The sequence below is a fragment of the Pollachius pollachius genome (genome assembly GCF_949987615.1).
Source record: "Pollachius pollachius genome assembly, chromosome: 15".
Classification (NCBI taxonomy): Eukaryota; Metazoa; Chordata; class Actinopteri; order Gadiformes; family Gadidae; genus Pollachius; species Pollachius pollachius.
The window spans coordinates 20,742,680-20,756,284 of NC_136948.1; the positions used below are offsets into that span (position 1 = coordinate 20,742,680).

A 13,605-nucleotide genomic window follows, 5' to 3' on the forward strand; every position below is an offset into this window, starting at 1 on the left:
TTTAGTGTACTATGATGTTTAAATGTCTCTTCTAATGAATATTTAGAAAATTCTTATAATAGATAATTTTCTCACATCTTTCAGTATTGACGCATCCAAAGAAGATGGATCGCTGGGAAGATTAGTCAATGACAACAAAAAATCTCCAAATTGCACCATTAAACAAATCGCAGTAAACAACAGGCCCCACTTATGCCTATTTGCTGTGAAGAAAGTAGAAATACCCTAACGGAAATTGATTACAGCTATGGGGATTCGAAGTGGCCGTGGCGTAATAAGGTAAGTTGGTTATATTAAGCATCTTGATTTTGATATATTTTGAACAAAAATTGCCAATAACTTAATGTTTAATTCCAAGAGACAAGTTTATCTGTAAGTTCAGCATTGCCTGTTGTGTTTTCTCAATTCTGAAATGAATGGATGGGGGGAACAAGTTGTCACATGCATGTTCAAAAAGAGATGTTACCATACAGGTAATACTAGGCTTTATTTTTAACTATTTTCTTCCCATGATTACATGTGGAGTAATTGCCTTATGCAATCTAACCTCTGATTGTTCGGTTCAATTAACAATTAAGGAGGATGTTGACATCTCATTTTACGAAAGTATTCCAGTCAGAAATACTAACTGGGGGATAGTACAGGGGCAGTGTAACATCACACACTCGTGTGATATCAAAATTCTTGTTTTGTCCTTGTGGGGCCCCTGAAACTGAAATCTGTCTTTCAAGTTCCCTGTCAGGAGGCCAGTGTTACACACTCTTTTCTAGTCTTGCCTTATGGGGCCCTCCCGTTAGAATCTACATGAAATTGAGTTTACTTCATTAAGAAAACACCTGTCAACATCTAAACTCAAGTTTAAAGAGATGCAATTTGAAGCTTCCTTAGCAGGTGCAAGATTGACAAGGGTATTTTGAAAATATTCCACTGCCTCCTCTTGTATTTGTCCTGAGATGTGCTGATACCTCTACGTGGGATCATGTCATGTGCTTGGTTTTAGGTTCTGTGCTGTTAAGCAACCATTTTCACATGAACTAACGTGTTTACTGTAAAACGATCAAAATACAGTGCTTTATATCGCTTTCCTCTTAATACGGTGTGTTTTTATCTCATATTCCAGGTGCCAATCAGTCAGTCTCCTGAAGTGGAAGTAGAGTCAAAGAAGCTCCCTGCTGCAGAAGACACTTCAGCTAACGAGTCCGATTTTGTGGCTAATGTTCGGACACAGGTAATAGCGAAGTGATGACACTGCTTCCTGAAACTGTGTTACATTCCTTGGGGGATTTTCAAAGTCATCATGTTTGTTCACGAACTGCCCCATGCAGTACTAATCTCAGATTGTTCAGTTAATTAGCAATTCAGAAGGATGTTGACATCTCATTTTACGAAAGGTTTCCAGTCAGAAATACTAACCGGTGGATAGTACAGGGACAGTGTAACATCACACACTTGTACATTTCTTATTTTGTCCTTGTGGGGCCCCTGAAACTGAAATCTGTCTTTCAAGTTCCCTGTCAGGAGGCCAGTGTTACACACTCTTTTCTAGTCTTGCCTTATGGGGCCCTCCCGTTTGTATCTACATGAAATTGATTTCACTTCATTAAGAAAACACCTGTCCATATCTATCTCTAGTTTCTAGAGATGCAATTTGAAGCTTCCTGAGCAGGTGCAAGTTTAACAAGGGTATTTTGAAAATAATCTACTACCATAAACTGAAATATCTTTTTCAAAGTTCCCTGTCAGGAGGCCAGTGTTACACACTCTTTTCTAGTCTTGCCTTATGGGGCCCTCCCGTTTGTATCTACATGAAATTGATTTTACTTCATTAAGAAAACACCTGTCAATATCTAAACTCAAGTTTCTAGAGATGCAAATTTGAAGCTTCCTGAGCAGGTGCAAGTTTAACAAGGGTATTTTGAAAAGAATCTACTGCTATTAGCTGAAATAACTTTTTCCAAGTTCCCTGTCAGGGGCCCAGTGTTGCACACTCTTTTCTAGTCTTGCCTTATGGGGCCCTCCCGTTTGTATCTACATGAAATTGATTTTGCTCCATTAAGAAAACGCCTGTCAATATCTAAACTCAAGTTTCTAGAGATGCAATTTGAAGCTTCCTGAGCAGGTGCAAGTTTAACAAGGGTATTTTGAAAAGAATCTAATGCCATAAGCTGAAATATCTTTTTCAAAGTTCCCTGTCAGGAGGCCAGTGTTACACACTCTTTTCTAGTCTTGCCTTATGGGGCCCTCCCGTTTGTATCTACATGAAATTGATTTTAGTTCATTAAGAAAACACCTGTCAACATCTAAACTCAAGTTTAAAGAGATGCAATTTGAAGCTTCCTGAGCAGGTGCAAGATTGACAAGGGTATTTTGAAAACAATCCACTGCCTCCTCTTGTATTTGTCCTGAGATGTGATGATACCTCTACGTGGGATCATGTCATGTGCTTGGTTTTAGGTTCTGTGCTGTTAAGCAACCATTTTCACATGAACTAACGTGCTTACTGTAAAACGTTTAAAATACAGTTCTTTATATCGGTTTCCTCTTAATACGTTGTGTTTTTATCTCATATTCCAGGTGCCAATCAGTCAGTCTCCTGCAGTGGAAGTAGAGTCAAAGAAGCTCCCTGCTGCAGAAGACACTTCAGCTAACGAGTCCGATTTTGTGGCTAATGTTGGGACACAGGTAATAGCGAAGTGATGACACTGCTTCCTGAAACTGTGTTACATTCCTTGGGGGATTTTCAAAGTCATCATGTTTGCTCACAAATTGATTATTTTCTGTATGTTCAGGTGTTTACTTCCCAAGCAACTTCCCTAGTGGATTATTCCGACAGTGATGAATCTATGGAAGTTGCTCAAGAAAAGGTAAGGAAAGTAAACATGCATGTACGCCATAGATACTGTGAATGCCATTACATGATTCATAAGTGTTTCACTTTTTATCTTTTCAAAACAATGTCAAGAAAAGTGGATAACAATACTTTGACATACATTTATTACCAGCTGGATAGTGAATCAGATTCTTCAGGACCCCTGTACCATTCCGATTCAACTATAGTTGATGAAACTGACAATCCTAATTCTCTAAAAGCTCATTCCAGTGAGCAATCATATTTCGTGCCAAAGCTGAGAAGGACAAAAAGTATTCTGGTAGGCATCTGAAACTCTGAATAACATAAGATAGTTGATGTGACATTTTCCCTCACGTCTTTAACTTTTAATTTATTTCATTTAAAAAATTTGGATAACCTTGACAAAACTCCTTTTTTGCACATGAAGGATAGAGTACCTGATTTTTCCAATAGTCTCTACAATTCAACTGATGACAGCACAGAGTGCAATTCTCCCAAGATTGAAATGGCGGCCCATAGGCCAAGGAGAGAGCGCTGCTGTCCTGTAAGTCCCTTTGTCCATAATTTTCGTCCTTGAATTTTGAACATTGAACATTACTGAATTCAACACCAGGTTTACTGACTAGACCATGCTTATAGACCATGCATTAGATCTGTGCCATTAAATATGTGTAGTCAGTTTTTAAATATGTTCTTCTGGTTCTCCTCATAGTTTTTCTCCAGCTCTGCTAGTCACTGCAGCTTGTTATGTGTATCTGTCAGTAGTTGCTTAGCTTCATCTCTGAGGCTCTACACCTTTTGTTCTGTTCTGTTCTGTTTGAGTGGACTACTAAAAAATAAATGTTATTCTTTGATAATAAAGTTGAAACAATGGAAATTACTAATGTTTTCTGTTAGTTTCTTTGAGCCTCGTGAAGATATAAAGACTAGAAATATGTGTGTACAAGTGGACCTCACAAGGTCTTTGTGCTAGAAATATGTGTGTATACAATTGGACCTCACAAGGTCTTTGTGCTAGAAACCAGACCCCATAATTGGGCAAAAAACGTTTTGGGCAAAAGTTTGGAAATCTTTAAATTTGAAGTGCTGGTAATTAAAAATATATTTTTTTGAGCCTCCCTGATTTTTTAGAGCTGTAGGAGCACTGGAAAGGGTGGACCCCACAATTGGGTGAAAAATGTGTGGACCCCACAATTGGGAAAGACAAGAATGTGTGTGTGTGTTTGTTTCATTATTTGAGCAGATGTAATGTGTACCGTGAGCGCTTTGGGCTTAACTAGCTGGAATCTCAGCCTAACCCCTACCTTTTGAACTCTTCTATAAAGTGTGTGTGTGTGTGTGTGTGTGTGTGTGTGTGTGTGTGTTCTTGTTTTTGTGACCATGTTAAGACTCGCGGTTGTAAAAATACCTTCCATATTAGGACTTGAAGACAAAGTTGAGACCTAGACCATGGTCCTAAGAAGGAAAAGCTGTTGGGGGGGGTTGTAATGACATGCTTATATGTCTGTAGGAACTAGGTAATGAAAATGTAAAAGTCTTCAGAATCTTGTGTTTTTGTCGAAGTGTGTGTGTGTAGGGGTTGATTCCTGGTTGACTCCTAAGTGGAGACCCCAAAATGGGGACCCCTCTGGTCATTTAGTGGTACTGCAGTGTGTATGAAATTCTGAAACCACACCCATTCCACGCCCATCCTCTATGCCACTCCCAAGTCTCAAGAAGTGTTGTATTTGGAGGTAAATAGGCAATACAATACAAATACAACAAAATATAATTCGAGTACTTTTTGGGTACTCCAACTCAGTTGCCATCAACCATGTCTCCCTCCAACTGTTTCCTGTGCCTACAACTGTTTTAGAATAAAAGTCCTTGCTACAATAATTCACTATTAAATAGCCTTATTAAACTGTTTAAACTCATCATGTGTATTTCTGCATCCCTTCTCACTGACGGCAGTTCGCGCCTTTAGTAACACACAAACTGGTGTATGGTCCTAAGATAGACTAGCACTGACGACCCAACCCCCCACTGCTGTAACACGTGATCGTAGTTCGCGCCTTCATTTAAACACAAACTGGTGTATGGTCCTAAGATATACCTTAATGTACCCCTCCCCCAATTTCAACCTGGCAAGTTCGCGGGATATCTCCTCACCTAATGCAAAAGTTTGGATAACAAGACTTGGATGGATGGTCAAGACTGATGTATGAATGCATGCAGGTAAGAAAAATGTTCACCAAAGCCATTTCTGTATAACTCTCCACAGCTATTTTGCTAAAATGTGTACAGTGTTTGACGTGTAAAGCATTATTTCATACGTTTTTAATCGAGTAGAACTTAACATTTTAGGGAGGCTAGTCAGTGTTACTGAAAATCGCTAAGGAAAGTTAGTTGCTGGATTTGATCATAGCTTTGCTGCTTTGCGTATTTTACCCGACAAGACGGTTTTAATAAAGTGGAGGTTTCATGCTTTTGACAGTTTTATTAGGTAAATGTTTGTCGTGGAGCGTTCGATTATCTCGGCGTCTTCAACTTGCTTTTGCACTATTGGAAAATTCTGGCATAATAAAGAAGTCATTTTAAGTAGCATTACGTCTTAATTACATCTTGCACGCGCGATCCTGATGGCTTTGCCCACTTGCATGCAAACGTCATATAATTTTCTTTAACAACATAGCCTCGAATGATTATAAGCTCAAGACTAGTAGGCCTAGCCAAAACGGATGAACTAGTTCGAGTTGATTAATAGTATTTACACGTTTTTGTTACAGAGAAGCCATGGAGTCAGCTAATGACAGCACAATTTCACAGCAATGGTCAGAGAAGGTATGTGTTTTACCCTGATTTCATTACTACTGTTTTAATCATCTTTTCAGGCTGCTTTCTGTGCATGGTTTTAATGGATTGTAAATGACTTTATCAGACTACAGATTTACATTACGAGAACACAGGACGAAAATGCTATTGGTGTGCTATTTAGACATTCAAAATGCACGATATTTTCCAATCAGTACACTCCCGTAAGGTTCTTATGCAACTGTTCACTCCTCCAGTAAATAGGACGGACCTTAGCTACGACTTGGCAACGGGAGGTATGGTCCACTCAGCTATGAGCTAACGTTATGCATTGTACATGATTCGAAATCTTCCCAGCTTTTATTCCACAGATACTAGGGTCTATAGCATATAACCGCGTTGTCTGATTACAGTTGAATTCATTTTTCACAATTTACCGGCTCTCGTTTTGAAGAAAATCACCACGCCATTCGTTTCAATGGGAATCGCCACGGTCTATACTTCAACATAAGGTGGACTTTGAAATTCGTCCCAGCCTTTATACCCAAGATACTATAGGGTTTATAGCATATAACCGCGTTTTCTGATTACAGTTTAATGCATTTTTCACAATTTACCAGCTATCGTTTTGAAGGCTGAACGGACAAGAGTACTAAAGTGTGACGTCACGTTTCGAGCGCAACAGATTTTCGGTTCTACACATACCAAATTAACAAGGGGAAATCCTATGCCACACAAACCTTTTATAGAAAAGGAACAATCTTTTTGCGAATTGATTTGTGAGTTTGCTTTACCAATGATGTAAGTAATATTGAGAATAGATTGTCTTCATATTAAAAAAAAAACTAAACTAAACTAACGTTTACAAACTTTTCCTTTTAATACCCCAGGGGAATACATGAACGCCTCGACATTTTTCGATTGGTAGTGATTTTCACCTCTTGAAATTGATTTATTTTAATTTTGAAAGAAACAACACATGGAAGCAATGGAGAACGCCATCTCTCGTTCGGTTGTTTAGAACTGAAAATCCGGTTGCCAGGACAACGTAACGTTTTCACTTTAGTACTCTATTTGAGTGGAACAACTTAGCAGGTGTCCATATAGCCTATATAGGGTTAGCCTAATTGAACTAGTTTAAAAAGAGAAAACATTTTGACTAAAAGTTGACTAAAATGTAAGGACTTTTCGTCGACTAAAACTACAAAGGAAAACAATGACTAAAATGTGACTAAATATACTAAGCATTTTCGTCAAAAGACTAAGACTAAGACTAAATCTAAAATAAGTGACAAAATTAACACTGGAAATAGATTGTGCCAATGGAACGAGGAAATTGGGGGGTTCCCGTTGCCAGGCCGCGCTATGTAGTACGTATATTTTGTATATTTTTTTTGTCCTATGCCAAACGCATCCCTGAACATGACGTGTAGAATGAACAAACATTAATGACACTTTTTTTGTGTTTATGACTGTTGTCATTAAACGTCATTTGCTTTTTGTAAAGTCTGCACCCCAAACAGCGTCAACTTTACAAAAAACAAATGACTCTTTCTTCCTGAAGCAAATCTGTTTTGTCCTAATGTTTCAGCTGAGGTATTCTCTAGTTATCTTGTTAAAGTTATTTTAATAAAGTATGATACTTAGTATTGGCGACTGTCTCACAAATTTCAGTCGCCAAGCAGCTGAGTAGGGGAAACTAACGTGCCCGACGCACTAGATGTCCAAACTTCCAAACAATCAAGTTTCAGTTTAGGTTGCTTTATTTAATCTTCACAGTATCCAAGCATTAAAAACATCAGTGAGTCAGACAGTTCATATCCATATTATCCACAGTAGCGATAGAATCCACAGGTTCAGCAGTAATCTATAAACGAGACTTCAAGTATATCAGGATAAAGTGCATAAGCGAGGATAAAGTGCAAGTGCAGACTCCCAGCAGGATAAAGTGCAAAGTGCCAAAAATGGGAAGCATAAAGCGGTCAGCAAAAAGTAGGCTTCCCCCATCACCCACTCACTAACTCTCACCTAGCGAGTGAACAGGTGATATTTCAAATCACTACTGCCACCACCACCACGTGACCAATTAGTGCACGTCATCACGTAGACACACCCAAACACAAGACCCAAGCCTTTGCCTGTCCGTAACACTAAGTGTGCTCAGTAAAACTTGTGTGATTGACATAGGATGTTTTAAATTGTAGGCTTTGGGCAGATTGAGACAACGTATGGATGGATTGCGCCAACACCATGATGAGTGTGCAAAAAGACATCATTTGGTTCAAGACAGCATACCTGTTAGTACTTCTGGTTTGCTTTTGGAAGACCTGCAACAGGTTACTATCCACATTATTCTAGTAAAAAAGCTACTGTTATGTTAGCTGTCAACTTTGCTCTACTGTGGGGTATCCCTATGGATGCATGTTCTTTCATAGAGCCACCAGAGCTTACTGTAATGCATCACTGTGTGTTTTGGAATCTTGTGGATAGACAGTCATTTCAAATGTTGGTTGTATTCTAATTTCATAGCATTGTGAGTGTGTGTAAACTTGTCTGTCTGTCTTAACATCCATTCATCTAGGAAGAGCCAGAGCCACCTCCTCTAGAAAGGACAGACAGCGTATTCGTAAGTGTGGTGTTTGAATTCTTTGACATTCAAAATAACTGGTGATGTAACTCTTTATCCCTTTATATATATATATATATATATATATATATATATATATATATATATATATATATATATATATATAAATATTAGCATCAACAGTGTACAGTACAGAAGGTTTGCAGAAAGGCTGTAGTAGTTGAATAATTCTGGTTATTTTACCAGGTCAGGGTTAGTAACCTGCTTGTCAGAAGGTTTGTGACAAAGTTGTTAGTCGGAGGTGTTGGCAAGTTGTCTATTGTTGGGGAAAAAATATATATCTATTTTACAATTCAAATGGTTGGCTTCATATCAATTTAGTTAACCAAGAAGATGCTGAACATTACTGAGACTGAGTCCTCCAGTAGTGAAAGTGTAAGTGACGAGGACAAGGAGTATGTCCCTCAAAAATCTGAGGAATCAGATGGCTCCTCTGATGAAGAGCCTTTGAAAGTGCCGGTGAGTTACTTTAAATGTGTGAGAACCTTGAATGTCTTACCTGCTGAAGTCACACTGTGAAGATCTGCTCTTGTAGTTTGTTAGTAGAATATGACAAATGGTCTTGCAATTTAAAATGTGTCTATATTGTCACATGTGCATGCACAATTTACAGTTTACTTTTGTTCTTGCCGATTTGCTTTCAAGATTCCACCCAGAAAAGTGTACAAGAGGGTCAGACAACTGCCAGAGGAAAGTGAAAGTGCAGTGGAGAGTAGCAGTACTTCCGTGGTTGTAATGAACGTAAAAAAACTGAAGGATGGGACAAAAAAGTACCATCAGAAAAGAAACTACTGCCTTTTTTGTGATAAATGTTACCCAAAGCTTGCGCGCCATCTCGAACAGAGGCATGCTGATGAGGCAGAAGTGGCCAGAGCACTGGCATGTCCAAAAAGATCTAAGGAAAGAAGGCTGCAGTTAGACTACTTACGGAAAAGGGGGAACCGAGCCCATAACGTAGAGGCACTTAGAGAAGGGAAAGGTGTGGTAGTGCCTTGCAAACAATCCAGTGGTGCCAATGCAGATGCCTCAGACTATCACCACTGTCCCAATTGTCAAGGACTTTTCAAAAATAAGTTCATGTGGAAGCATATGAAACGGTGTGCTCTTTCACAGAAATGTGGTAAAGCTAAGCCAGGAAAAACGCGAGTTCAGTCTTTGTGTGCATTTGCTCAGCCAGTTCCTGCTGGTGTGACAACCAAAACATGGAAAATGATAAGTAACATGTGCCAGGACAAGATCGCACAGGCAGTTCAAAAAGACAGATGCATAATTGCATTAGCACAGCAAATGCTAAACAAGAAAGGAGCGTCACAGGATGAGCATATCCGCGCAACACTAAGAGAGCTTGGAAGATTATTGCTGGCTGGACAGGAGGTCACTCCTCTGAAGAGTATTGAGCAGTATGTCATGCCATCAAATTTCCATCATTTAATCAGAGCAGTAAAGGTTGTTGCAGGTTATGACGAGAACACCAACACCATCAAAAAGTCATCTCTGGCACTAAAACTGGGACATAGCATAAAGAAAGTAGCAGACCTTGTTGCATGTGAAGCCCTCATATCAGGAAATCAAGACAAAGCAAAGCTGATTGAAAACTTCTGCGAGATATATAGAACACGGTGGAATGAGTTCATTTCTGCGTCTGCTTACCGAACACTGCAGGAAGCTAAATGGAATGCGCCTCAGCTTATTCCATTTACTGATGACGTCAAAAAGTTGCACCTTCATCTGGATGAGAAACAGGAGGAGTACTCCAACGTGCTTTCCGGTGACCAGACGCCAAGAAACTGGACCAATCTCGCCAAAGTGATCCTTGCCAAAGTTATCCTGTTCAATCGGCGTCGACAAGGAGAGGTTTCCAAGATGTTGTTGACGACCTACTTGTCCAGGGTGTCAACACCTGTACATGATGACATCGCTCATGCCTTATCGGAGGTGGAAAAAATTCTATGCAAATACTTTTCACGCATGGAAGTAAGAGGGAAAAGAGGAAGGAAGGTGCCGGTGCTATTGACCCCTGCTATGGTCAAGTCATTGGATCTGCTTGCAAAGGAGAGATCAAATTGCGGGATCCTACCTGACAATGACTTCTTATTCGCCAGGCCTGGCAGTGCATCTCACTTAAAGGGGTCAGACTGCATTCGTGTCTACGCAAGAGAATGTGGAGCTGAGCAGCCGCAGACCCTCTCTTCGACGAAACTCAGAAAGCAAGTGGCCACCTTGAGCAAGGTGCTGAACCTTAAAGACACCGAACTTGATCAGTTGGCAGAGTTTTTAGGGCACGACATAAGAATCCACAGGCAGTATTACCGCTTGCCAGAGGGGACTCTGCAATTAGCCAAAATAAGCAAAATTCTGATGGCATGCGAGCTGGGAAAGTTGGCAGACTTCAAAGGGAAAACATTGGAAGAGATTACCATAGAGCCCAGAGGTAAGAAGTGTAGGGTGTAGGGAAAATGACCATGTCCATGTATTGTGCTTATTTTGGCTCATTTGTGTTTTGACTGTTTTCCAGAAACTGTTCAGACAATAACAGAAGAGTTGGATGATGAAGAAGAGAGTCTGAATGAAGAGTCCATTGAGGCCAGTGGTAAGGAATTTGTATTTGACTGTAAATAATGTATCAGTAGTGGATAGGAAGAGGTCTTTACTGAAACAGAATAATAACAGTAGAAGAGAATGGAAATGCCAATATTGTCTACATGATTGATTACAATCTTCTAAGTAGATGAACATGATACCCATGTTGTTTTTTCAGGATCCAGCTCCTCTGTGAGTCGTATGACAAGTCAAGAAGATTATGGTATGTACTTGGAAACAGAATGATTGTTTTTTCATTTCAGGAAGTTTCCAACATTTCAGGGTATTTTGAAAATGTTGTATTTCCTCTAGATTCATCGGTGCCACCGAGCCAATTCAGTGCAGATGTTTCAGGTAATGTACTGAAACAATTTATATCGTTTTGTCTTATGTTTCAAATAATAACTGCATGCATTAATATGTAATTGGGGGTGGGTGATTTCAGGATAAGGAAAATATTTTTAAAAAGTGTGTTCTCTAATTTACTACCGCCTAACCAAAAGTATTTTTAATGCAAGGTTAAGGAGCAGACTTTTAGTCAACCTCTTAAAGAATGGTGGGAAGCAATTTCTTTTGCTTCTGACCTTTGCTTCTGACATTTGTTTTAGTATTTAATATGTTGTTAATTATTAAGTAGTTTTGATTGGCTGTAAATTAACTAGTGTGAGTTTGTGGATAGTTAATGAAGGTCTTATTCTCTTGCACTTTTCCTATGTCAGAATCAAGTTCATCTTCAGAACTTTTGCTGCAGCCTTCTGACTCAGGTATTGTCCTCAAAAAAGTGCTGTAAATTAATTTCCTTTGAACACAGAATTTAAAGTAAACAGAATTAATATGAAATTCACTTTTGAGAAAAACTATTGTGCGTATACTTGGGTTATTCTTCCTTGTTTTTCTAGACTCATCAGTGCGACCCCAGCGCTGTTCCACCCCAAGACGATCATCAGCTTTTAAACCTTCATCTTCATCATCAGACAGCAGAGGTATTTTGGGAAATGTCTTCCTAAGAAGGTCTGTATTTTGCACAATTAATGTATATGGACATTAATTATCTTTCCACTATTCTTTTCTCTACATTTTGTCTCAGTCTCACAAAGATCAACCAGTTCAGCAGAAAAGAAGCCTAAAACAACTCATTCAGGTATGGAATGTAAGGGTTCATGTCTGCCTTCATGGTTTCCTGTTAGTTAGATAATTCTAACTGCAAATCAACACTTTATAAGTTAAAAAGCTGATAAGGTCTTTGTCAGGAGTGCAGCTATTAAATACTATGTTACCTTGGTGCTCTTAGGCTTAGGAATTGCAGACATAGATTGTGTAAAAAAAAATAGAGACACAGAAAGCTTTTAATTCATTTTTTGTTTTTGTTGTTTTGGCCTACTCAACAATGCGTTTGAGCAATTTAAATATGGTTGTCACTCAAATTTTAAAGCAGGTGAATCACATGATCAATAAAATAAGTTCAATCTTAAGTAAACTGTAATGTTGTTTCAATAAGGACTAGGTAGAGAAAGTTCAGTAAGGTTGTTGAGCAAGAGTGAAACGTTTGTGATCATGATTTACAAGTGTTATCTAAATGTTGTGTCTTTCAGACCCGGCACCAAGTTCCCAAAAAAAAAAATGGAGTGACAAGGAAGTTGCTGCAGTGGAGTCGCAAATGGGAAGGTACTGACTGATTGACCTGATTCTAACTTTTTTCTTGATAAGTTGCCCACTTGCCCACTCACTACACGATAGTTGCGTTTCAATCCAACTGATGCGAATTAGTGATGCGCATCCGTGGTAATGCACATAAATAAAATGTGCATTAATCACCGTTTCCAACACCTGTTGACAGGGACGTTGGAAGTATTTTCTGACGGGGGATGGTGTCAGTGGTGGTCCGGGCGTAAATTTTGACATTGGTTTACTATCTGTCTGTCTTGTTGCTTCTATGTTGAGCATGGGGAAATATTGAAGCTGTCTCATCCTATCCTAAGGTTCATCACAAAGGGCACAACCCCCGGAAAGGAACAATGTGAGGAGTGCATCAGAAGGAGTCCTGAAGCGCTCAAGAACAGGGACTGGAGGGCAGTTAAGTACTATGTCCGGAATAGGATTGTGTCTCTCACAAGGAAAACATGAGGACATGTTTTGTCAGGGGGGGGTGGGGGGTGGCAGGACATCTTTTTGTTGTCGGGGGAGGGGGGGGGGGGGGTTATAGCATTTTACTTTCATTTTAAGTCAGTTGACTTGAAATTACTGTACTGTAATTAATGCACTCTTCAATCTTTATTTTGAACAGAAAAAGTGTAATAAAAATACAGTTTACAAAGCACAACAATATAATGTCTTTAGTGGTAGTACTAACCTGGTCTTGACCAGCCCCTCGTTCTACACTATCGTTTCGTACAAGGATACAAGGATACAAGGATACAAGGATGTTTATTTGTCACATGCATATGATTACTAATGTAAAGAATGCAGTGAAATTGTCAGTTCCTGTCAGAGTACAGTACAGAGGGACTGGACATTCAGGTATTGAGAAACGATTGTTTACTGGACGTGTTTACATTCAAAAAGACTGGATCAGCCCTTGACTGATAGCCTGTAGTATTCTTGCGCTGCCTCACTCCGTTAGCTGACTGGCCAGGTCATGAATTCTCCTGGAGGAATCCAGGTCAATGGCTGAAATCCCAGACGTAGCTACGAAGGGAGAAGATAATCGAGCGGAATTGCGTAGGAAGGCTTTGGC

The 13,605-nt window shown here is 39.4% G+C and overlaps 1 protein-coding gene and 1 long non-coding RNA gene across 4 annotated transcripts; both read left to right on the forward strand.

Moving 5' to 3' along the window:
• Positions 1-5,622: 5,622 nt before the first annotated feature.
• On the forward strand, positions 5,623-11,054 carry LOC307087019 (uncharacterized protein). 3 transcript variants are annotated; one of them, XM_079752409.1, is made up of 5 exons: positions 5,623-5,674; positions 7,849-7,980; positions 8,226-8,270; positions 8,613-8,750; positions 10,807-11,054. In XM_079752409.1, the coding sequence occupies exons 1-5, from the start codon at positions 5,627-5,629 to the stop codon at positions 10,822-10,824; spliced, it is 381 nt and encodes a 126-aa protein (XP_079608535.1). In that variant the 5' UTR covers positions 5,623-5,626; the 3' UTR covers positions 10,825-11,054. The 3 variants fall into 3 exon arrangements, 1 of the variants encoding a protein (XP_079608535.1); XR_013812468.1 differs by lacking the exons at positions 5,623-5,674; positions 10,807-11,054 and having other exon boundaries at positions 7,848-7,941; positions 8,613-9,322; XR_013812469.1 differs by lacking the exons at positions 5,623-5,674; positions 10,807-11,054 and adding an exon at positions 8,937-9,322 and having other exon boundaries at positions 7,886-8,270.
• Positions 11,055-11,187: 133 nt separating this feature from the next.
• Positions 11,188-12,490, forward strand: LOC307086749. The gene is made up of 5 exons (XR_013812460.1): positions 11,188-11,225; positions 11,591-11,635; positions 11,771-11,854; positions 11,959-12,012; positions 12,464-12,490. It is a non-coding gene; the product is annotated as an uncharacterized lncRNA (long non-coding RNA).
• Positions 12,491-13,605: the final 1,115 nt, after the last annotated feature.